Raw genomic sequence first — 26,128 nt, forward strand, 5'->3', positions numbered from 1 at the left:
AATTCGAAGACTTTTCTGCCCCCCCTGGGGGCAGATCGGTCTTCTTTCTGCCCGTTTCTGCCCCAAGGGGGGGCAGAAAAGCCCACTAGACACCAGGGATGTCTATTTCGTTATGTAGGAAGCGACCCCTTGGGCAAGGGTCGCTTCCTTGGGGGGCAAAATAATTCGAAGACTTTTCTGCCCCCCCTGGGGGCAGATCGGTCTTCTTTCTGCCCGTTTCTGCCCCAAGGGGGGGCAGAAAAGCCCACTAGACACCAGGGATGTCTATTTCGTTATGTAGGAAGCGACCCCTTGGGCAAGGGTCGCTTCCTTGGGGGGCAAAATAATTCGAAGACTTTTCTGCCCCCCCTGGGGGCATATCGGTCTTCTTTCTGCCCGTTTATGCCCCCGGGGGGGCAGAAAAGCCCACTAGACACCAGGGATGTCTTTTATGTTATGTAGGAAGTGACCCCTTGGGCAAGGGTCACTTCCTAGGGTGGCAAAATAATTAGAAGACTTTTCTGCCCCCCCTGGGGGCAGATTGGTCGTCTTTCTGTCCGTTTCTGCTCCTAGGGGGGGGGGGGGGGCAGAAAAGCCCACTAGACACCAGGGATATAAATATTATTGTAGGAAGCGACCCCTTGGGCAAGGGTCGCTTCCTTGGGGGGCAAAATAATTCGAAGACTTTTCTGCCCCCCCTGGGGGCATATCGGTCTTCTTTCTGCCCGTTTATGCCCCCAGGGGGGGCAGAAAAGCCCACTAGACACCAGGGATGTCTTTTATGTTATGTAGGAAGTGACCCCTTGGGCAAGGGTCACTTCCTAGGGTGGCAAAATAATTAGAAGACTTTTCTGCCCCCCCTGGGGGCAGATCGGTCGTCTTTCTGCCCGTTTCTGCCCCCAGGGGGGGGCAGAAAAGCCCACTAGACACCAGGGATATAAATATTATTGTAGGAAGCGACCCCTTGGGCAAGGGTCGCTTCCTTGGGCCCCTAAATGTTTTGAAGACTTTTCTGCCCCCTCTGGGGGCAGATCGGTTTTATTTTTTTGCCGTTTCTGCTCCCATTGGGGGCAGAAAAGCCCACTAGACACCAGGGAATTAGTTCAATTAGAAATAGAAGTGACCCCTCGCTTCCAGGGTGCAATTTGTTATATGTATTTGGCTCACCCGCCCCGGGACTGAGTAGCCTTTTTTTTCCTGCTGTTTTCTGCCCCACCTGGCACACAACCCGATTGACCATTTGGGTAGTGACATGGCATGTTATAATGTTTATTGTTATATTTTTTGTGATTTCCAATTGTAATGTTTTTTTTTTGTTTACTTTTTTGTTCTAGGTGAAGGCTTTTCTTCTTTTCACGTTGACGTTTTGGTACTGGTGGTTCTGCTGTTTGTGTAGTTTGGTAAGAGACTGTTTTTTTGTACAATGCAAATGTGTTTGATTTCTCTGCCTATTTTTTTTTTGCAAATGGTGTAATAATAGCAGTATGTTTGGTTTTTGAGTGTCAAAAACTTTTTGCATTGGTGCTCGATGTGTATTTTGTTGTCTTGTGAGTAATTTGGTTTTTTTTCTTCTTTCTAGTTTGATATCGTTGGTCTTTGCTGTGTCACTGCAGAGTTTGTTTCTGGTGAGTGCAGCTGTCTCTTGTAATTGGATTGTATAGTTTTTGAGTACATTGATCTTAGTGATAAAAGGTACACATTTCTTTACTTACTTGGTTTGCACATTGTTGGTTGTTGTTGACTTGTTTGTGCAGTCTTCTATCTTAGTAAGTATAATGGCTAGCCGCAGGATGACTGCTCAGCAGGTTGTTGGTTTGCTGTTTGAGTCTTCCTCTGATATTGGGTCAGAGACTGACTCTGCTTCTGAGGGAGAGGAGGCAGGGGACGATTCTGGCAGTGAGTTTTCTCTCCGTATGGGGTCATCGGATGATGAAGATACTCTTAGTGCGGATGAAGTGCCTGTGTTAGAGGAGGAGACTGATGTGCCGATAGTGCGGCAAGAGGCATCTGGGCTGCAGCCTGCGGCTGCAAGGCTTCCCGTTGGTGTAGTGCGGCAAGAGACATCTGGGCTGCAGGCTGGGGCTGCAAGGCTTCCCGTTGGTGTAGTGCGGCAAGAGGCATCTGGGCTGCAGGCTGGGGCTGCAAGCCTTCCCGTTGGTGTAGTGCGGCAAGAGGCATCTGGGCTGCAGGCTGGGGCTGCAAGTCTTCCCGTTGAAAGTGATGACCTCTGGGTTGCCCCTGGCATGGTGCAGCCGGAATTTCCAGAGTTTACTGGTGTTCCAGGGTCTAGAGTGAATACTGAGAACTTTTTGCCTGTAAATTTTTTTCAGTTGTTTATGGACGATGTGTTTTTGGCAGAGATTGTTGAGCAGACTAATTTGTATGCCGAACAGTTTTTGAGGGACAACAGTGCCAGTCTTAAGCCACACTCTAGAGCTACCCGGTGGACTCCCACAAATGTTGAAGAGGTGAAGAAGTTCTTGGGTTTAACTTTTTTGATGGGCTTGCTAAGGAAGCCATCATTGGCTTCATATTGGTCTAGCAGTCCCTTGATGGCAACGTCTATTTTTCCGGCAGTCATGAGTCGTGACAGGTATTTGCTTCTGCTTCGGATGATGCACTTTGTTGATAATGGTTTAGCGTTGCCACGAGATCACCCTGATTGTGACCGTCTTTTTAAGATTAGGCCTGTCCTTGATCACTTTGTTGATCGATTTTCTGAGATTTATGCCCCTGGTAGAGAAATTGCAGTGGATGAGTCTTTGGTGTTGTTCAAGGGCCGCTTGGTTTTTAGGCAATACATTCCTAGTAAGAGGGCACGCTATGGAATAAAGCTGTATATGCTGTGTGACAGTAGGACTGGATATGTCTCTAATTTCAGGGTGTACATCGGTAAGGAATCTAGGTTTAACCTCCCTGGTTGTCCGTCCACTTTTGGAGTGACTGAGAAAATTGTTTGGGAACTTGGTAGAGGATTTTTTAACAAAGGCCACCATTTATATGTAGATAACTTCTACACTGGTGTGCGGTTGTTCAGGGAATTGGCCAAAGTGGACACTTTTGCTTGTGGCACAATCCGCTGTAACCGTAAAGGTTTTCCGAAAGAACTTGTTTGTCAAAAGCTTGTGCGGGGACAGTGCAGTGCGTTGCGTTGCCAGGAGCTTCTTGCTGTGAAGTTTACAGACAGGAGAGATGTCTACATGCTGACTTCCATCCATGATGAAAGCACTGCACCTGTGACTGTTTGGGGTCAGGTCGCCGAAGTGCGCAAACCTGTGTGCATTTTAGACTATAATAGGCACATGGGTGGTGTTGACAGAGTAGATCAGAGGTTGGAACCTTACGCTGCTCTTCGTAAGGCTTACATTTGGTACAAGAAGTTGGCTATCCATCTTTTCCACTTGGCAATGTTTAATGCTTTTGTTGTGTTCCAGGATTCTTGCCCTGAGTCAAAGATGACTTTTGCTAAGTTTCAGGAGTCTGTAATAGGCAGCCTTGTTGTAGTGGAACAGGCAAGTGTTCCTAGAGTTGGACTGGTGGAGGATGTTGCTAGATTGAAAGAACGCCACTTTCCAGATCACATTCCTCCCACACCCGCAAAAGATTTTCCCAGTAGGAGATGTAGAGTCTGTTGGCGAAGAGGTTTGCGGAAGGAGAGTCGTATGTACTGCCCCGATTGTCCCTCTCATCCTGCACTGTGTCTCCCTGCTTGTTTCAGAGCGTACCACACGCGTAAAAATTTCTGGGAACATTCATGAGTGGTAAAGTGAACTGCCTGGTCTGTATTCTTTGGAAAATATGATTCTGTTTCAAGGTTGGTGTTAGTGCAATGTATTTAGTTGCTGATTTTCTGTTAGAAGATTTGTATCTATTTGCAATTTGTTTGTGTTTTTTTTTTTTTCTAAAAAAATCCAAAATGTGATGGCGGTGTGTGTAGGCTTGCGCTTGGCTGTTGGTGTGTGTGGACTGGCACTTGGTTGGTGGTGGGCGTGGAATGGTGCTTGGCTGACGGTGTGCGTGGACTGGCGGTGTGCATGGACTGGCGGTGTGCGTGGACTGGTGCGTGGCTGGTGGTGTGCGTGGAATGGTGCTTGGCTGACGGTGTGCGTGGAATGGTGCTTGGCTGGCGGTGTGCGTGGAATGGTGCTTGGCTGGCGGTGTGCGTGGATTGGTACTTGGCTGGCGGTGTGTGTGGACTGGTGGTGTGTGCGGACTGGTGTTTGGCTGGTGGTGTCCGTGGACTGGAGCTTGGCTGGTGGTGTCCGTGGACTGGAGCTTGTCTGGTGGTGTGCGTGGACTGGAGCTTGGCTGGCGGTGTGCGTGGAATGGTGCTTGGCTGGCGGTGTGCGTGGACTGGTACTTGGCTGGCGGTGTGCGTGGACTGGTGGTGTGTGCGGACTGGTGCTTGGCTGGTGGTGTCCGTGGACTGGAGCTTGGCTGGCGGTGTAGGTGGATTGGCGATTGGCTGCCGGTGTGCCTGGACTGGCGATTGGATGGCGGTGTGCCTGGACTGGCGCTTGGCTAGCGGTGTGCGTGGACTGGCGTTTGGCTAGCGGTGTGTGTCGACTGGTGCTTGGCTGGCTGTGTGTGAGTAGTGACTTTCTGCTGGTCACTACACATAATGCTAGCTGAGTGCCACTCCACGCAATCCTTCAGCCTGTGTAGTTGCTGTGTCTGGATTGTGGGCGTGTGAAAGTGATGGGCCCTTGAATGGCGCTGTGTGCTGGTGTGAGTTTTGTTATGTGATGGGCCTGCGGCTGGCGGTGTGAATGGTTTTGTATGTCTCACACGTATGAAAGGTGTATGAATGGCCTGTAAAGAGGTTGGTGCCTTGTCGTGGCTTTACAGCTCACGAGCTGTGAGTCAATGGTTCAGTTTCTCGCCCTTTCAATTATTACCAGTGCATTTCATGTTTTGTGAAATCACTTGCTAATACAATTTTATCTACTGAACCATCACTCACCCTCGTGCCAAATCCAACCATTATGTGTGTGTGCTTGCGGGTTAGATGGCTGTGCAGTAATATTTGTCTTTCTGAAGCAGGGTGTACCTTGTCCCTTTTTGGTGATTTTTGTACTGTGTTGCTTTTGTACCTGGTGGTGCGAATGGTCTTGTTTGTATCACGTATGAAAGGTGTGTGAATGGCCTGTAAAGTGGTTGGTGCCTTGACGTGGCTTTACAGCTCACGAGCTGCGAGTCATTGGTTTGGTTTTTTGTGAATTTAATTATTGACAGTGCATTTCATTTTTGTGAAATCTCTTGTTAATAAAATTTAATACACTGAACCATGACTCGCCCTCGTGCCAAATCCAACCAGTATGTGTGTGTGTTTGAGGAATAGATGGTTGTGCAGGAATCTTTGTCTTTAGTTTCTCTGCCAAGGTACACTTTCCATGTAAGAATAACCCACCAACTGTAGATATTGTCGAAAACCCTTGGGAGTTCATGGTGATGTCTCTCTAGTGAATTGAAAAATATTTTTTATCCCCATTGTCCTGTAAACCTCAAACTGTCTGCCACATTTTCTTTGCAGTATTATTCCTAAATTCTCACGCTGTAGTACCACCACCCAGCGTTCCCCCAGGTCTCCCGGTAAAAATGGTGCCTCACTTGTGTGGGAGGCCCAAGTACCCGCGGCAGGCAAGGACAACAAACGTAGTGAGGCGACATTTGGGATAGGCAATGTTCATGTCGCCTCACTACGTTTGTTGTCCTTGCCTGCCGCGGGTACTTGGGCCTCCCACACAAGTGAGGCACCATTTTTACCGGGAGACCTGGGGGAACGCTGGGTGGTGGTAAATTTGTGTGAGCCCGGTGATGCCACTACTTTCCCACCCCAAAATGTGTGAAAAAAGTGATTTTTTGAGCACAAATTGAGGTTTGCAGGGGATTCTGGGTAAGGAAACTTTGGGGGATCCACGCAAGCCATACCTCCCTGGAAGCCGCCGGGTGTCTAGTTTTCAGAAATGCGTGGGTTTGCTAGGTTTCCCTAGATGGCCGCCGCGCACCGGGCCAAAAACCAAAGTGACCCCCCTTGCAAAACCAGGTGGTTTGGCGATAGGCCATTTTGATGTCGCCTCACTACGTTTGTTGTCCTTGCCTGCCGCGGGTACTTGGGCCTCCCACACAAGTGAGGCACAATTCTTACTGGGAGACCTGGGGGAACGCTGGGTGGTGGTAAATTTGTGTGAGCCCGGTGATGCCACTACTTTCCCACCCCAAAATGTGTGAAAAAAGTGATTTTTTGAGCAAACATTGAGGTTTGCAGGGGATTCTGGGTAAGGAAACGTTGGGGGATCCACGCAAGCCATACCTCCCTGGAAGCCGCCGGGTGTCTAGTTTTCAGAAATGCGTGGGTTTGGTAGGTTTCCCTAGATGGCCGCCGCGCACCGGGCCAAAAACCAAAGTGACCCCCCCTTGCAAAACCAGGTGGTTTGGCGATAGGCCATTTTTTTTTTTTTTTTTTTTTTTTTTTTGAAACCGTTTATTGCAGTTCGTAAAAGTTACAGGTATGGGCCTACAACCATCCGGCCGGCCGCTAGAATGACAAAAACATATTGCACACATACAGTAAAAGTCTCTAGGCAGTGCAGAGCAGTGAAACAGGAGTAATCAATGGTGCAGGCCACACAGCTCCAAGCCCACAGTACGGTTCCCTTTTCTTGAAACAAAACAACACCAAAAAACCACACCCGCAGGGCAACCCGCGATCCAAAATAACAGCACGTGCTCCATAAGTGGGGGATCCAAACCAGCAGCAGAACTCTGGAGAGGGGAATGGGAATAGATCAGGGACTGGGGGACCGCGCGCCCGCGGCTGAGGGAGGGGGGCCATCTAGGGAGACGGAGCAGGCGAGGCAGCCGGTAGCAGTGGTGGCTCACAAATACCCCCGCGGTAGGCGTTCCAGGGGCCCCAGAGTTTCACCCACGCCCCAGGCTTACCTCTCGCCACATACACCACCTTTTCACGAAACATACACCAATCCATATGCTCTTTCCAGGCCGACACCGCAGGGGGCCTCTGGGATCCCCACAATTGAGCAATGTCGCGCTTGGCTATCATGTATCCCAGAGTCACCCACCGCGTCTGCAGGACCGAATAGTCATTCGGTTCCCATACATTCAGCAAGCATCTCCTCGCTTCAGGCAGCAGCGCAACACGCGTCACCACACGCAGGACCTCATGCACACCACGCCAGAATCGCTCCACCTTCGGGCACTCCCACAGTATATGCATGAAAGTCGCCAACGCACCACAGCCACGCTTACACATTCCGTCACCAGCAAAACCCATACGCAGAAGCCTTGGCCCCGTCACGTAAACCCGGTGAAGGATCTTGAGCTGGACGAAACGAAGGCGAGCCGGGATGGCCACCTCTTTCGGAGAGGCCACCGCGGAAATCCAATCCTCATCGTCCAGCTCCAGCCCGTCGGCAACCCAAGCCTCGCGGAGACTAGTAAGCAGGCACGATCTATCGTTGATCAGTTTTTTGTATATGAGGGAGATCGTGCTGTCCGGGACATGGCCATCTAGGACTCTGTCCTCCAGGGGGGAAGACTCCGGAATGGATGCGACATCCGGGAAGACGGAGCCCAGCGCATGGCGGACCTGTAGGTACCGAAAGTACTCACTGCCCTGCAGCTGGAACTCCGCCTGCAGCGTCTCAAAAGTTTTGAATCCCCCCCTCGTCCAGAGATCTCCCACCGTGCTGATTCCGATCGTGTCCCACTTCTCGAAGCCCTTCGACGTCCACAGGGAGCCCAACCTCTCAGACGCATACAGCGGTGACGCCCGGGTCAAACAGTCCTTCCACCCCATAGCTGCATTAGCCGTGTGCCAGACACGCACCATGACACGCGTCGGTCCCGTCAAACGGGAGTCGGGCACGCCAGCGTAGAGCGCTCGATTGTAATCGCCACCGGGCAGGAGCATCTTATCCATCTCAAATGCCGGGTTCAAGGCGGGCCCGTAAAGGCCATGATTAATTGCAGCTAGTTGGGAGGCCCAGTAATACCGTTTAATGTCAGGGAGGGCGACCCCCCCATCGTACCACGGGAGCGTCAATTTAGCCAGAGTAATGCGCGGCCTCCCGTCCCAGAACAGGCGCCGCTGGAGGCCCTCCACCTCACGGAAATAGCGTGCCGGGACCAAGTCCATAGTATTCTGGAGGGCGTAGAGGAAGCGTGGCAGGGACATCATTTTAAACAAGGCCGCTCGGCCGAGCGGCGAGAGCGGCAGACGCCGCCAGCGCACCACGTCCTCCCTCAAACGCCGGAGGGGGGGTAACAAATTCCGCTCATAGCGGGCCTCCGGGTCAAGAGTGATATAGATACCCAGGTACCGAAAACCTTGGGAGGCAATCTGGATCGGACAGTCCCGTGGTAGGGCCGGAGCCTCCCCGGAAAGCACATATACACAGGATTTCGCCCAGTTGATGACCAGGCCTGAGTTGCGACCGAATGAACGCAAAACATCAACCAGGACGATCAGTGATTTACGCGGGGAGGCGAGATACAGAAGGATATCGTCAGCATAGAGGGACACACGGTCCTCATGCTCGGGGGTCCAGCGGAGACCACGGATAGAAGGGTGCCACCGCAGCCACTCCGCCAGGGGCTCCAGGGCCAGGGCAAACAGGAGAGGCGACAGGGGGCAGCCCTGTCGCGTACCCCTCCCCAGCGCGAATGGGGCCGAGACTCGCCCATTCACTACCACCTGCGCCAATGGGCCCGAATATAGCAATTTGACCCAGCTAATGAAACCCGGGCCAAACCCGAATTTTGCCAGCATCGCCCAGATGTATGGCCATTCAAGCGTATCAAACGCCATGGTGGCGTCCAAGGACGCCAAGATGGCCGGCTCCCGCACAAATGGGACACGCGCGAGCACCCCGTGCAAGCGCCGCAAATTGAGCGCCGTGTTGCGGTGCGGTATAAAGCCAGATTGGTCTTGGTGGACCAAATCGCCCACCACGCCAACCAACCTGTTGGCCAACACCTTGGCGAGGATTTTGGGCTCCGCGTTCAAAAGCGAAATCGGCCTATAGGATGTGACCCGTTCACGGGGCCTCCCCTCCTTGTGGATCACCACAATTGTGGCTAGACGCTGGTCCGGCGGGAGGGAACCCCGCGAGTGGGCCGCCAGGAACATCGCGCGCAGGTGGGGCGCCAACACATCCGGGCGTAGCTTGTAGAGCTCGATGGGAATACCATTGGGGCCCATGGCCTTGCCGGATGCAACCGAGCGAATAGCCAAGGCAATTTCGTCCGAGGTGGGAGGGGCGTCCAGCGAATCCCTGTCCTCCACCGTTAGGGAGGGCAGTGCGATGTCCCGAAGCAGGGCATGGGAGTCTGCCTCCGAGCAGGGGGAAACCGGGGAGTAGACTTCGCGGATTAAGACAATGGCTTCCGGCTCAGTGACACACGCACCATCAACACTCTCAATCAAAGGCACCACACGGCTCGCTCTCTCCCTCTTATCCAACCACGCAATCAATTTGCCAGCCTTATCACCCACATCATACAATCGCCCCTGCTGCTCTCTACTGAGGCCCCTGGCCGCCTCCGTGACGAGGGCCCGATAGGCCGCCTGCTTTAGGTGTAGAACATGCAACTTGTCGTCTGTTACCCCGCTTCCCAGGTCACCCTCCAGTTCTGCAATCTCGGCCTCTACCCGGGTCACCTCCTCCCGCTCGCGCCGCCGGGCATGGGAGATAAAGGAGAGGGCCTCCCCTCTAAGGACTACCTTGAATGCCTCCCACAGGGAGATGGCCGAAGAGACCGACCCCACATTCTCATCGAAATATCGCTGTAGGGATTTGATCAAATCAGCACGAATGGTGGGGTCGCGCAAATACCATGCATTGATTGGGGCCACCCTGCCATCCCCCCTCGGGAAGACATCGAGATGCAACAACAATGGGGAGTGGTCTGAGATACCCCACGCCAGATGGCGCACCTCCCCCACCCTCCCTGCGTGGGCCGCCGGGACAAGGATGTAATCAAGCCGCGAGAGGCTACCATGGGCACCCGAGTGGAAGGTGTACTGTCGCAATGCAGGATGCTTTAATCGCCAGCAATCCACCAGGCCCAGCGTGTCCAGAAGGCCGGGCAGCCACGCCTGTGCCCGGGGGAGGTCCCTAGGGGGATGGCGATCCATAGACCCAGAGGCTACCGCATTAAAATCCCCTCCAACCACCAGCAGGCCACTCGGAAGGTCCAGAAGGAGGCGCCCCAGGTCCGCAAATGTGGTGGCTTGTAACCCAGGCGGGACGTACACTGATATAAAGATAAACACTCTACCCTCCATTCTTCCCACCAGAACCGTGTAGCGTCCCCTCTCATCATGGCGCACCTCATCAATCTCCAACGGGAGCGAGTTCTTGATCATAATACCCACCCCCCGCGAGCCCGAGGTGAAGCCAGAATGGGCCGCCAAACGATATCCCCGCCGGTTCATTGCATGAAAGGAGTTACCTATAAGGTGCGTCTCCTGCAGGAAGACAACATCTGGTGAAATACGTTTTAAGTACTGCAGGACCACACCACGCTTAATCCTATCCCCCAGGCCGTTAACATTCCATGACAACACAGCCAAATCCCTACCCCCCATCATACGTCGAAACAATCGGTCGTCCCCCATCGAGCATCCTAGAAACAACAACATAGTAGCGGGTTTGCCCTGCGGTGCTAACAAACAACACACCCCCCCCACCCCCCGGTCCCAACAAAACTCCCCCCTCCCTGCACCCCTGCATGAGCCCAGACAGCCCCCCCAAAGTGCAGTGTGCCTGTCGCCCCATAGCTAAAATACTAACTAGTCCCCCAGAGGAGGAGGGAAGCCCCCAACAGACCCCGCACGACCTCCATAGGAGGGGAAAATACGCAATCAATAAATGGTGAAGGAACAACGTCCAGAGCAAGGCCTATGCAGTCACCCCTCAATTCTGCTCCGGCGGGCCCTCCTCGCCAGCCGCGCCCCCCCCGCCCCCCCGGCCCCGATCTCCAGGCAGAGTGTCCAGCCAGTCCCCAGCCGCCTCGGGCCGGTCAAAGAAGTGCGTGCGACCATCCACCTCTACCCTCAGCTTAGCTGGAAAGAGCATTGAGTACTTGAGGTTCAGGTCCCTTAGGCGACGTTTAACACCAAGAAAGCTCTGCCGCTGCTTCTGGACCGCCGGGGTAAAGTCTGGGTAGAAATGTACCTCCATGTTGTCAAGCTTGACCGGTCCCTGTTGTCTGGAGGTCTGGAGGAAAGCATCTCTGTCCCGGAAATTAAAAATCCGGGCAATGAGAGGCCGCGGCGGGGCACCAGTCTTAGGTCTGCCCCCGGGGACCCGGTGAGCACGCTCCACCGCAAAAAGCTTACTCAGCCCCCGGGGCTGGAGGTGGGTCAGGATCAACTCTTCCACGAAAAGATCCGCCGCCTCTGCCTCTCGTCCCTCCGGCACCCCCACAATACGGACATTATTCCTCCGGGCCCGACCCTCGGAGTCCTCCAGTCGCCGGTCCATCAGGGCGCTCGCCTGGCCAAGCCGGCGCACCTCCTTCTGGAGGGCCACCACGTCTGTCGTGAGGCTCGTTGTGGTGTGGGCCAGGGAGTCGACTCGGTCGTTTGTTTTGGACAAGTCTGCCCTCACAAGGCTCACATCCACCAGGACCGAGTCTATTTTTTGCGCTAAGGTGTCGAAACGCTGGTCCACCGAGGCCTTCATCTCTGCGATGGCGCCCATGACGTCCCGGAGGGTCAGATCCACCGGATGAGCGGATGCCTCCGTCGGGCCCACCGGGGATGCACGCGATGTCTCCGGAGAACCCTTCTGGAGCGTGTAGCGGTCCATACTGTTGGCCTGGTGCGCCGTGCCACGGCGGGTCGTCTTCACCTTCGCCCGGTCGCCATCTTGTTTGGTGGACATGCTGGCTCTGCCACCGTCGTGCCAAGCACCCCAAACGGGCCGCTATACCAAGTCACGGGTGCCAGGGGGGGGGCAGGGGCGACCACCGAACCGCGGGTCAACCCACCGCCGGCGGGTCAGCCGGGCTCCTGGACAAGGCCACACCACCACACCCCGCTCCGCAGTCCGACCCCGCTTGAGAGCTAGGAGGGCGCAAAAGCGAAAGTGAAAGTGCGGGGTACGCCAGTCGCCCAGCTCGCCGCTGTTATTCACTTTGTCCCCGGATCGCCCCACTACTCCAATCCGGGGGGCCGGCGAGGAGAAGGCCACAACCTTCGATCGATGCTCCCACCGGCGTCCGGGGTCCGATTCGAGCCCAAAAAACGGGTGGCGCCTCAGCTCCGGTTCCCCAACACAGTCCCCTCAACAAGGACAGGATATCGCCAGGATTAATTCAGGAGGTCGCGGAGGTCCTCGGGAGCCTCGCACCTACGCGGCCATCTTGGTTGCGCGCTAGGCTCCTCCCCCGCGATAGGCCATTTTGATGTCGCCTCACTACGTTTGTTGTCCTTGCCTGCCGCGGGTACTTGGGCCTCCCACACAAGTGAGGCACCATTTTTACCGGGAGACCTGGGGGAACGCTGGGTGGTGGTAAATTTGTGTGAGCCCGGTGATGCCACTACTTTCCCACCCCAAAATGTGTGAAAAAAGTGATTTTTTGAGCAAAAATTGAGGTTTGCAGGGGATTCTGGGTAAGGAAACGTTGGGGGATCCACGCAAGCCATACCTCCCTGGAAGCCGCCGGGTGTCTAGTTTTCAGAAATGCGTGGGTTTGCTAGGTTTCCCTAGATGGCCGCCACGCACCGGGCCAAAAACCAAAGTGACCCCCCTTGCAAAACCAGGTGGTTTGGCGATAGGCCATTTTGATGTCGCCTCACTACGTTTGTTGTCCTTGCCTGCCGCGGGTACTTGGGCCTCCCACACAAGTGAGGCACCATTTTTACCGGGAGACCTGGGGGAACGCTGGGTGGTGGTAAATTTGTGTGAGCCCGGTGATGCCACTACTTTCCCACCCCAAAATGTGTGAAAAAAGTGATTTTTTGAGCAAACATTGAGGTTTGCAGGGGATTCTGGGTAAGGAAACGTTGGGGGATCCACGCAAGCCATACCTCCCTGGAAGCCGCCGGGTGTCTAGTTTTCAGAAATGCGTGGGTTTGGTAGGTTTCCCTAGATGGCCGCCGCGCACCGGGCCAAAAACCAAAGTGACCCCCCTTGCAAAACCAGGTGGTTTGGCGATAGGCCATTTTGATGTCGCCTCACTACGTTTTGGGCCCTTGCCTGCCGCGGGTACTTGGGCCTCCCACACAAGTGAGGCACCATTTTTACCGGGAGACCTGGGGGAACGCTGGGTGGTGGTAAATTTATGTGAGCCCGGTGATGCCACTACTTTCCCACCCCAAAATGTGTGAAAAACGTGTTTTTTTGAGCAAAAATTGAGGTTTGCAGGGGATTCTGGGTAAGGAAACGTTGGGGGATCCACGCAAGCCATACCTCCCTGGAAGCCGCCGGGTGTCTAGTTTTCAGAAATGCATGGGTTTGCTAGGTTTCCCTAGATGGCCGCCACGCACCGGGCCAAAAACCAAAGTGACCCCCCTTGCAAAACCAGGTGGTTTGGCGATAGGCCATTTTGATGTCGCCTCACTACGTTTTGGGCCCTTGCCTGCCGCGGGTACTTGGGCCTCCCACACAAGTGAGGCACCATTTTTACTGGGAGACCTGGGGGAACGCTGGGTGGTGGTAAATTTGTGTGAGCCCGGTGATGCCACTACTTTCCCACCCCAAAATGTGTGAAAAAAGTGATTTTTTGAGCAAAAATTGAGGTTTGCAGGGGATTCTGGGTAAGGAAACGTTGAGGGATCCACGCAAGCCATACCTCCCTGGAAGCCGCCGGGTGTCTAGTTTTCAGAAATGCGTGGGTTTGGTAGGTTTCCCTAGATGGCCGCCGCGCACCGGGCCAAAAACCAAAGTGACCCCCCCTTGCAAAACCAGGTGGTTTGGCGATAGGCCATTTTGATGTCGCCTCACTACGTTTTGGGCCCTTGCCTGCCGCGGGTACTTGGGCCTCCCACACAAGTGAGGCACCATTTTTACCGGTATACCTGGGGGAACGCTGGGTGGTGGTAAATTTGTGTGAGCCCGGTGATGCCACTACTTTCCCACCCCAAAATGTGTGAAAAAGGTGATTTTTTGAGCTAAAACTGAGGTTTGCAGGGGATTCTGGGTAAGGAAACGTTGGGGGATCCACGCAAGCCATACCTCCCTGGAAGCTGCCGGGTGTCTAGTTTTCAGAAATGCGTGTGTTTGGTAGGTTTCCCTAGATGGCCGCCGAGCACCGGGCCAAAAACCAAAGTGACCCCCCTTGCAAAACCAGGTGGTTTTGCGATAGGCCATTTTGATGTCACCTCACTACGTTTTGGGCCCTTGCCTGCCGCGGGTACTTGGGCCTCCCACACAAGTGAGGCACCATTTTTACCGGGAGACCTGGGGGAAGGCTGGGTGGTGGTAAATTTGTGTGAGCCCGGTGATGCCACTACTTTCCCACCCCAAAATGTGTGAAAAAAGTGATTTTTTGAGCAAAAACTGAGGTTTGCAGGGGATTCTGGGTAAGGAAACGTTGGGGGATCCACACAAGCCATACCTCCCTGGAAGCCGCCGGGTGTCTAGTTTTCAGAAATGCGTGGGTTTGGTGGGTTTCCCTAGGTGCCGGCAGGGCTAGGGTTCAAAATCTACAGCTAGTCACTTTGCCAAAAAAAGGGTCATTTTTCGCTGCAAAACCACGTTGCGTTTTGCGCCGTTTCCTGTCGCGGGCACTAGGCCGACCCACACAAGTGAGGTACCATTTTTCTCGTAGGACTTTGGGGAACGCGGGGTGGGTGGAAATTTGTGGATCCACGCAGATTCCAGAACTTTCCATCACAGAAATGTGGGGAAAATGTGTTTTTTTTGTCAATTTTTTACGTTTGCAAGGGATTCTGGGTAACAGACCATGGTGGGAGGCAGTCAAGTCACCCCATCCTGGATTCCCCTGGGTGTCTAGTTTTCAAAAATGTATAGGTTTGCTAGGTTTCCCTAGGTGCCGGCAGGGCTAGGGTTCAAAATCTACAACTAGTCACTTTGCCAAAAAAAGGGTCATTTTTCGCTGCAAAACCACGTTGCGTTTTGCGCCGTTTCCTGTCGCGGGCACTAGGCCGACCCGCACAAGTGAGGTACCATTTTTCTCGTAGGACTTTGGGAAACGCGGGGTGGGTGGAAATTTGTGGATCCACGCAGATTCCAGAACTTTCCATCACAGAAATGTGGGGAAAATGTGTTTTTTTTGTCAATTTTTTACGTTTGCAAGGGATTCTGGGTAACAGACCATGGTGGGAGGCAGTCAAGTCACCCCATCCTAGATTCCCCTGGGTGTCTAGTTTTCAAAAATGTATAGGTTTGCTAGGTTTCCCTAGGTGCCGGCAGGGCTAGGGTTCAAAATCTACAGCTAGTCACTTTGCCAAAAAAAGGGTCATTTTTCACTGCAAAACCACGTTGCGTTTTGCGCCGTTTCCTGTCGCGGGCACTATGCCGACCCGCACAAGTGAGGTACCATTTTTCTTGTAGGACTTTGGGGAACGCGGGGTGGGTGGAAATTTGTGGATCCACGCAGATTCCAGAACTTTCCATCACAGAAATGTGGGGAAAACGTGTTTTTTTTGTCAATTTTTTACGTTTGCAAGGGATTCTGGGTAACAGACCATGGTGGGAGGCAGTCAAGTCACCCCATCCTGGATTCCCCTGGGTGTCTAGTTTTCAAAAATGTATAGGTTTGCTAGGTTTCCATAGGTGCCGGCAGGGCTAGGGTTCAAAATCTACAGCTAGTCACTTTGCCAAAAAAAGGGTCATTTTTCACTGCAAAACCACGTTGCGTTTTGCGCCGTTTCCTGTCACGGGCACTATGCCGACCCGCACAAGTGAGGTACCATTTTTCTCGTAGGACTTTGGGGAACGCGGGGTGGGTGGAAATTTGTGGATCCACGCAGATTCCAGAACTTTCCATCACAGAAATGTGGGGAAAATGTGTTTTTTTTGTCAATTTTTTACGTTTGCAAGGGATTCTGGGTAACAGACCATGGTGGGAGGCAGTCAAGTCACCCCATCCTGGATTCCCCTGGGTGTCTAGTTTTCAAAAATGTATAGGTTTGCTAGGTTTCCCTAGGTGCCGGCAGGGCTAGGGTACAAAATCTACAGCTAGTCACTTTGCCAAAAAAAGGGTCATTTTTCACTGCAAAACCACGTTGTGTTTTGCGCCGTTTCCTGTCGCGGGCACTATGCCGACCCGCACAAGTGAGGTACCATTTTTCTCGTAGGACTTTGGGGAACGCGGGGTGGGTGGAAATTTGTGGATCCACGCAGATTCCAGAACTTTCCATCACAGAAATGTGGGGAAAATTTGTTTTTTTTGTCAATTTTTTACGTTTGCAAGGGATTCTGGGTAACAGACCATGGTGGGAGGCAGTCAAGTCACCCCATCCTAGATTCCCCTGGGTGTCTAGTTTTCAAAAATGTATAGGTTTGCTAGGTTTCCCTAGGTGCCGGCAGGGCTAGGGTTCAAAATCTACAGCTAGTCACTTTGCCAAAAAAAGGGTCATTTTTCACTGCAAAACCACGTTGCGTTTTGCGCCGTTTCCTGTCGCGGGCACTAGGCCGACCCGCACAAGTGAGGTACCATTTTTCTCGTAGGACTTTGGGAAACGCGGGGTGGGTGGAAATTTGTGGATCCACGCAGATTCCAGAACTTTCCATCACAGAAATGTGGGGAAAATGTGTTTTTTTTGTCAATTGTTTACGTTTGCAAGGGATTCTGGGTAACAGACCATGGTGGGAGGCAGTCAAGTCACCCCATCCTGGATTGCCCTGGGTGTCTAGTTTTCAAAAATGTATAGGTTTGCTAGGTTTCCCTAGGTGCCGGCAGGGCTAGGGTACAAAATCTACAGCTAGTCACTTTGCCAAAAAAAGGGTCATTTTTCACTGCAAAACCACGTTGCGTTTTGCGCCGTTTCCTGTCGCGGGCACTAGGCCGACCCGCACAAGTGAGGTACCATTTTTCTCGTAGGACTTTGGGGAACGCGGGGTGGGTGGAAATTTGTGGATCCACGCAGATTCCAGAACTTTCCATCACAGAAATGTGGGGAAAATGTGTTTTTTTTGTCAATTTTTTACGTTTGCAAGGGATTCTGGGTAACAGACCATGGTGGGAGGCAGTCAAGTCACCCCATCCTGGATTCCCCTGGGTGTCTAGTTTTCAAAAATGTATAGGTTTGCTAGGTTTCCTTAGTTGCCGGCAGGGCTAGGGTTCAAAACCTATAGCTAGTCACTTTGCCAAAAAAAGGGTCATTTTTCGCTGCAAAACCACGTTGCGTTTTGCGCCGTTTCCTGTCGCGGGCACTAGGCCGACCCGCACAAGTGAGGTACCATTTTTCTCGTAGGACTTTGGGGAACGCGGGGTGGGTGGAAATTTGTGGATCCACGCAGATTCCAGAACTTTCCATCACAGAAATGTGGGGAAATGTGTTTTTTTTGTCAATTTTTTACGTTTGCAAGGGATTCTGGGTAACAGACCATGGTGGGAGGCAGTCAAGTCACCCCATCCTGGATTCCCCTGGGTGTCTAGTGTTCAAAAATGTATAGGTTTGCTAGGTTTCCCTAGGTGCCGGCAGGGCTAGGGTTCAAAATCTACAGCTAGTCACTTTGCCAAAAAAAGGGTCATTTTTCACTGCAAAACCACGTCACGTTTTGCGCCGTTTCCTGTCGCGGGCACTAGGCCGACCCGCACAAGTGAGGTACCATTTTTCTCGTAGGACTTTGGGGAACGCGGGGTGGGTGGAAATTTGTGGATCCACGCAGATTCCAGAACTTTCCATCACAGAAATGTGGGGAAAATGTGTTTTTTTTGTCAATTTTTAACGTTTGCAAGGGATTCTGGGTAACAGACCATGGTGGGAGGCAGTCAAGTCACCCCATCCTGGATTCCCCTGGGTGTCTAGTTTTCAAAAATGTATAGGTTTGCTAGGTTTCCCTAGGTGCCGGCAGGGCTAGGGTTCAAAATCTATAGCTAGTCACTTTGCCAAAAAAAGGGTCATTTTTCGCTGCAAAACCACGTTGCGTTTTGCGCCGTTTCCTGTCGCGGGCACTAGGCCGACCCGCACAAGTGAGGTACCATTTTTCTCGTAGGACTTTGGGGAACGCGGGGTGGGTGGAAATTTGTGGATCCACGCAGATTCCAGAACTTTCCATCACAGAAATGTGGGGAAATGTGTTTTTTTTGTCAATTTTTTACGTTTGCAAGGGATTCTGGGTAACAGACCATGGTGGGAGGCAGTCAAGTCACCCCATCCTGGATTCCCCTGGGTGTCTAGTTTTCAAAAATGTATAGGTTTGCTAGGTTTCCCTAGGTGCCGGCAGGGCTAGGGTTCAAAATCTACAGGTAGTCACTTTGCCAAAAAAAGGGTCATTTTTCGCTGCAAAACCACGTTGCGTTTTGCGCCGTTTCCTGTCGCGGGCACTAGGCCGACCCGCACAAGTGAGGTACCATTTTTCTCGTAGGACTTTGGGGAACGCGGGGTGGGTGGAAATTTGTGGATCCACGCAGATTCCAGAACTTTCCATCACAGAAATGTGGGGAAAATGTGTTTTTTTTGTCAATTTTTTACGTTTGCAAGGGATTCTGGGTAACAGACCATGGTGGGAGGCAGTCAAGTCACCCCATCCTGGATTCCCCTGGGTGTCTAGTTTTCAAAAATGTATAGGTTTGCTAGGTTTCCCTAGGTGCCGGCAGGGCTAGGGTTCAAAATCTACAGCTAGTCACTTTGCCAAAAAAAGGGTCATTTTTCACTGCAAAACCACGTTGCGTTTTGCGCCGTTTCCTGTCGCGGGCACTAGGCCGATCCGCACAAGTGAGGTACCATTTTTCTCGTACGACTTTGGGGAACGCGGGGTGAGTGGAAATTTGTGGATCCACGCAGATTCCAGAACTTTCCATCACAGAAATGTGGGGAAAATGTGTTTTTTTTGTCAATTTTTAACGTTTGCAAGGGATTCTGGGTAACAGACCATGGTGGGAGGCAGTCAAGTCACCCCATCCTGGATTCCCCTGGGTGTCTAGTTTTCAAAAATGTATAGGTTTGCTAGGTTTCCCTAGGTGCCGGCAGGGCTAGGGTTCAAAATCTACAGCTTGTCACTTTGCCAAAAAAAGGGTCATTTTTCACTGCAAAACCACGTTGCGTTTTGCACCGTTTCCTGTCGCGGGCACTATGCCGACCCGCACAAGTGAGGTACCATTTTTCTTGTAGGACTTTGGGGAACGCGGGGTGGGTGGAAATTTGTGGATCCACGCAGATTCCAGAACTTTGCATCACAGAAATGTGGGGAAAATGTGTTTTTTTTGTCAATTTTTTACGTTTGCAAGGGATTCTGGGTAACAGACCATGGTGGGAGGCAGTCAAGTCACCCCATCCTGGATTCCCCTGGGTGTCTAGTTTTCAAAAATGTATAGGTTTGCTAGTTTTCCCTAGGTGCTGGCAGGGCTAGGGTTCAAAATCTACAGCTAGTCACTTTGCCAAAAAAAGGGTCATTTTTCACTGCAAAACCACGTTGCGTTTTGCGCCGTTTCCTGTCGCGGGCACTAGGCCGACCCGCACAAGTGAGGTACCATTTTTCTCGTAGGACTTTGGGGAACGCGGGGTGGGTGGAAATTTGTGGATCCACACAGATTCCAGAACTTTCCATCACAGAAATGTGGGGAAAATGTGTTTTTTTTGTCAATTTTTTACGTTTGCAAGGGATTCTGGGTAACAGACCATGGTGGGAGGCAGTCAAGTCACCCCATCCTGGATTCCCCTGGGTGTCTAGTTTTCAAAAATGTATAGGTTTGCTAGGTTTCCCTAGGTGCCGGCAGGGCTAGGGTTCAAAAACTACAGCTAGACTCTTCGCAAATAAAGTGTAAATTTTCAGTGTGAAAATGTGGTGTGTTCACCTTAGGTTTTGAGACACTTCCTGTCGTGGGCACTATGCCTACCCACACAAGTGAGGTACCATTTTTATCGGGAGACTTAGGGTAGTTCAAATTTTTAAAGCAACTGTTATTACCTATTGATTTTTGATGCATTTCTCCCTTCCAAATGAAAGACATTGTGTAAAAAAAAAGTCATTTTGAAAAATGACCAATAATTGTCATGCAAATATGAGTATTCCCAATTTCGAAAATGTGCAAATATGCACTGTTTCTAAACTCTGTAATTTGTTCCCATTTCAGAAATACATAGGTGACTTTCATACCGATTTTTCCATGTATACATTTTCCCACAATAATTGCTATAAACCCGGACCAAAAAAAAAAAACTTTACAAAATGCTGCTCAGTTTTCTACTCTGGGTTCGTTGGGCTCTTGGTGAACCTACAAGTCCTATATGTCCCCACAACCAGGAAGGTCTACCGGATGCAACGGTACATTGCTTTCAAAGAGATGTCATAATTCGAAGAAGTTACAGGTGAAAACATTGACTCAAAAGGCTGCTTTTTTCAACAAATTTTTAATTTTTTCTATATTTACCTGTAAATTTCTATAAAGAAACCTTGATGGATCTACACAAATGACCCCTTGCTGAATTCAGAATTTTGTCTACTTTTCAAAAATGTATAGCTTTCCAGGATCCATTATTGTTTTTGTACCCATTTCTACCGTTAACTGGAAGGAGGTTGAAAGCACAAAAAATAGCAAAAATAGGGTATGTCCCAGAAAAATGCCAAAACTGTGTAAAAAATGTTGGTTTTCTAACAAAATTCTGTCATTCCCTAAAAGCTGGAGAAATGGTGATTTCAGCCCCACAAACCCTTTTTTGATCCCATTTGCAGAGAAAAACCCAGAAGCTTTCATTTGCAGCCCGTTTTTCCCATTTTTCACAAAAAAAAAAAAAAATTGCTGTATTTTGACTAATTTCTGGGAACCCTCTAGGAGAATCCACAAACCCTGGGTACCTTTAGAATCCCCAAGATGTTGGAAGAAAAGGACGCAAATTTGGCGTGGATACCTAATGTGGTCAAAAAGTTACAGAGGCCTAAGCGCGCACTACCCCAAATAGCCCAAAAAAGGCTTAGCACAGGAGGGGAAAAGGCCTAGCAGCGAAGGGGTTAAAAGAAAACAGAACTAGCAAAAACAATTGAGAATACCCAGAGCACAGCTGGCGGCCATTTTGAAATAAAAAAATTAAGATGGTCTACAAAAACATTAGCAAGGAGGCAAGAGGAGGCCGGGAGGGGCGTCAGAAAGAAGAGAGAGGGTTAAATATGAGTGGGATGGTGAAGGAGTCAGGGAACGAGATAAACAGAGGGATGAACAGTTCCTCACATGCACTGCAATGCATGGTCCGACATCAGCAGTGGATGGATACCTCCAACAAGCAAGACACTGGGACTGATATGCTTCTGGGTGAGACAAATACAAGAATAGGGAAAAATTCTGATGGATCCCAGGAAAAGGAAGTAATACACAACAACAAAGCCACCCAATGGAAAGCCCGCTCAATGTATACAGTCTTGCCAACAGAAACTATAAATAAAGTTGGATATCAGCAATGCTGAAGGTTAACCGCACTATAATACACTTTTAAAACACACTATCACATTGTAAATAAAAATGAGACAACAATCTATAAAGGTCAGAAAAGATTTCAGATACTTACAGGTAGATGATGAAGGGAGGTGGTGAAGAGAAACCAATGCTATAGAAGAAACCAGGAACAACCTAATGCTTCGGCATCCCTCGTACCACTATTCTGAAATTATCAACCTCGCTTCAATTAAGAAACTATAGATTCTGCAGTGAAACAGAACTGAAAAAATAATCACTAAGGACAGTGTGTGGTGGTGGCTGGCGAGCTTTCAGACTGTCTATATCACAGAAGATGGCCAGAGGCGATTTAAAGAACTGCTAGAGTTTGCTCCCCTACTCCTAAATCAGAACACAGAAAGGTACCATTGGGTCTATAGGTATCAATTGCTTAGTTGTGCGGTAAACCACCAAACCAGTGCCAATGGCACAAAAGCAGGTTTAATCATTCCTGCCATGCCACACTGTTTTTAATCCTAGCCCAGGGACACCCTATTAAAGTTTTTTGTGAATCCTGTAGTTAAGTTTTAAATCACTTTATTTCACCTGCTCTGCTGCCATCACCACACCTGGCTCCACATTTGGGTATTTAGAATATATCTCTTTTAGTATGAAAACATCAGTGAGCTCCTCCCTCTCAGTGAGGAGTTTGTAGCCAGACTGTGACAAGGCTTCACGGTACGAGGAGGTTCCCCAATTATGAAGCATGCTACCTTTAGGTGGGTGAGGGAAACTGTCCTTTAAAAGGGACGCCCCAGGTTGGGAGGTTTACTGCACAACTAGGTAATTGATACCTATAGACCCAAAGGTTCCTTTTGTGTTTTGATCTTTCAGACTGGACATGAGTAAACAGCTAACTAACTTAACGAAGGGAATGGTCGTGAGAAGATTTTGGCCAAGTAAATAATGAAAAAGGGATCATCGCACCTTTTGAGTGGATAAACATCTTACATTACCAATTTAAGTTACTGGGGTAACCAGCAAATCCACTTTTCAGAAATACATAATGCTGCTAGGTCTGCCTGGACAAAAAAGCTCCTTCAAGTAAGACACTACAACAAGATTACTTGGGTATTTTTTTTAAACAAAAAGGTGCTGCAAAAGGCAGACACAATTACCACAATACATACATTACATCTCACTTGTAACACAAATAAATTCTTCGGTCTTCCCTAGAAAGCTCACAGAAGACTTTGAAAACCTGCTAGCAGCTCCATCACATAAAATTTTAATGGAGAGTGGTTTAAAAAATATGCTACAGTTTCCCTTGTTCAAAGGGTAAAGGGTAGGCAATCAGCCTTTTCTGCGTGGTCACCCTGATATTTTGCCTTTTGCTGTACCTTATATTTTTGAAAGCTTTAGTAGTCTGTGCACTTTAACCCTGCTAACTAGTAGTAAAATGCCTGCCCTCCCACTTTAAACATTGGTGAATTGAAATATTCCTAAATGGTATATTTAACTTACCTATTGTCCCTAATATGTGGTAAGAAGTGTACCCAAGGTATGGAAGTTAAATGCAACTAGTGGACTGCAGCACATATTTTGAAAACATGGTTTCAGGCCTACCGTTGTAGCCTGACTGTTGCAGGGCAAAACTGCATTTCAACCTGTCAAACTAAACCCTTTTCACAGGTAAAAACCTTCCTTTTAAAATACTAATATGTCATACCTATGTAGGCTTTGTAGTCCACAGGGAAGGGCGCCCAGTATGGCAGGACATGTAGAAATTTAAAGGTAGTGTGTCCTAGTGTACAGTGACTAGCCCCCCAAAATCAATTTTCACTGTAGGAAGGAAACATTTTGAACAAATATTCTTAAGAGTTATAAAAAATCTAATTCAATGACGAATCATATTTTTAAAAAATATTAAGGAAAAGTAACTTTTAGAAAGTTATCCTTTACCTGTCTGAACTGTGAAGATGCTTATCAGCATAACCCTCTGACAGCTCTCAGCCTGTACTCAGCCTTGAATAGATGTAAAAAAGGTGTAAACTGTCTCCTAGGAGCAAACAATAGGCTGACCTGAATGGGCAGAGATGTCTCCTCTGAGCTCGGGATAGTATGCAGGGGGAGCTGTGGGCCTTCTCTTGACAGCAAAGTGTCAAATTCTGCTTGACCGTTCTGCTGAGCCACATGTAACACATGAAAGAGAGAGAACAGGGTGCCAAGACAATTCTTGTGTATCTACTGTCTGGTTGCTGAAGAACCACGTAGTTTTTGTTCTACCGGACTTCTATCTCTGGGATTTATTGTGGATCCAGTGGCTGCCTCAAACTGGGTTTTAGTGTTCTATGTGGAAGGACATTAGAAATACGATAGTTAGGCGTCAAAAAATCAGAACAATGTTACCAGACCTGCATGTATGGTGACTTGAATAACCTATTCAAATGATCTGTAATGTGCTTGACCCATAAACTCGCCTCAAATTGTGTGATCCTAGGAAAATATTTTATGGCACTGTCGCCTTTTTCTTCATTATCACATACAATAGCAACTTTAAATATGTGAGTTTCAGAATGTCTGCTGCACAAAAAACTATTTTTTTCAATAACCATTTGTTCCAGGTATAATGAATTTCCAGTCCACATATAGGGTACATGAGACCCCTCTCAGTTGACTACTAGCATTGTCATCAGGATAATGCAGGAAAGTTTCTCAGTTCATATTTAAAAACCCTTACTTTTAATAACTATATCACTAAAGCATGATGTGGAAGCACACTGTCATTTACAGACACACATTTTCCATTGAAATGGCCACAAACGTTCCTAAATTTTCCCACTGACATGCAGTTTTACTGATAAAACTATAAAGGATACAAAGGATACAAACGATAATCGGGTTTCAGTAAATATTTATTTGAAGTATTTGTACAGTTAATTTACGAGGGGTTATATGTTGTGTGGCCAAAACAATGGCCAGCCAGTTCACGGTCTAAATATAGCTCACCCCCATAAAATCTGACTCTCAATAGTGATTGGGTGACTAGATATCGCAAGGCCTGCTTGTGCACTACCCCCACACACCCCAGCAATCAAAGCCCAAGTTTAGTGGTTACGGTTGGCCTAGTAACTTTTACCCCATTCGTTAGGGTATGTCCAGGAGTCATTCTCACCCACTAACTAGTGCCAGGCATAAACGTAGCACTTCCAGGCACCCACCTCAGAACACTTTGTGGACCACAGGAAGAACAGATGAGGTCTGGGCCTGCTCTCTCTGACCTGACAGGAGCCCTGAAGGATGAGAAGTTATGGCTAGTAGCCCCCAAAGCCTCATGATTAGCAAAAACCACATGCTGACATCCCAGATCATCTGTTTGAGCAAGAAAATAAGTTGGGTTGATTTAAATTTTAAAACAGGATGAAGACATTTTTCTCCAAGAATACTTGAATGTGTATGCCAAACTTTGAGACACCAAAGTATGTTTAACACCCAGTGATCTACAGAACCACACTACAAAATATTAGGCTGTGGGGAGAAATGTTCACTTTTTTCCGGTCCCTCCTACCAGAAATATACACTTAGCCAGACATAGTTACTCTTGCAGAAGGGCAGTTAGTTTTTAGTGTACTGGTTATTGCCTTTGCAAAGGGCTTTAATGGCTGAAAATCAGGGAAGTGTAACAGGGAATGCCGTCATAGCTTTATCCCATTATTTTGATCAAGGATGTTGCTATATAAGAGGTTTCAAGCAATGGTAGTCATTAGCAGTCATAACTCTCACCCTTTTGGATTTAAATCACCACATCACTTTCAGGTTCACAGATCAATCATTAGTCAGCAGTCAGTCTTAGAATTATTTTGCTGGTCAATCAAAAACTTCCGGAACTATTAAGAACAAAAAATGCATTTTACAGAAACAGTCTAAACCCATGTTATCATTTTAACAATTCCTAAGCTCTTAATACACAGTAAAACCAGTATATTTGTGAGTGCACTGTGGTGGATACAAAGGGCCAAAAGGAAAGATAGCTGTCGGATCAAATATCATACAATAGTAAATTATGTACCAGGTTTCTCCTGCTGATGGAGGTTTGTGTATTTCTTGTTTCTGGGGTACGTCTTGTTGGGAGGGCATATCACCATCAGGATCAAGAACTTGTTCCATCATGGGCTCAAAGAATTAATGCAGTGCTCTCTAAATAAAAGAAAAAAATTAAACTTTACTAAAGCAAATTGTAGAATAGAGGCCAGGCCAAACAACATACAAATTTATCTGAACAGAATATCTTGAAAAGTTAAAACATTTGAAGTACAATATAACAACAATAGGATGTGGTTCCACAGACCAGGAAGGAAATGGCCCTTGTTTATTTATTTATTTAAAAAGCTTTCTATAGCGTGAACATGACCACCGGGGATATCAAAGCACTTTACAGTATATAAGTCAGGGAAGGATACAAGGGGTAAAAAACCGAGCAACCAAACAAAAAACAATCTTAACAGTCTCATAAAGCAAGACGCCCTAGGGGGCAAAGGAAGCAATGAGTCCAGGCAAACGTTTATTCATCCATAAAGTTTTTACTTCCTTGAGAATGGAAGTATAGGGATAAGGTCTA

At 49.3% G+C, this 26,128-nt stretch overlaps 1 protein-coding gene across 1 annotated transcript in view; it reads right to left on the reverse strand.

Moving 5' to 3' along the window:
- LOC146822902 (tyrosyl-DNA phosphodiesterase 2-like) overlaps window positions 1-26,128 on the reverse strand; it is a 243,948-nt gene that overhangs the window by 125,027 nt on the left and 92,793 nt on the right. The window contains exon 3 of the mRNA XM_085606594.1: window positions 25,580-25,707. Coding sequence (XP_085462720.1) covers window positions 25,580-25,680 — 101 coding nt within the window. The 5' untranslated portion in view covers window positions 25,681-25,707. The remainder of the gene's footprint in view (window positions 1-25,579; window positions 25,708-26,128) is intronic.

Source organism: Triturus cristatus, chromosome 5_2 (assembly GCF_964204655.1).
Source record: "Triturus cristatus chromosome 5_2, aTriCri1.1, whole genome shotgun sequence".
Taxonomy (NCBI): Eukaryota; Metazoa; Chordata; class Amphibia; order Caudata; family Salamandridae; genus Triturus; species Triturus cristatus.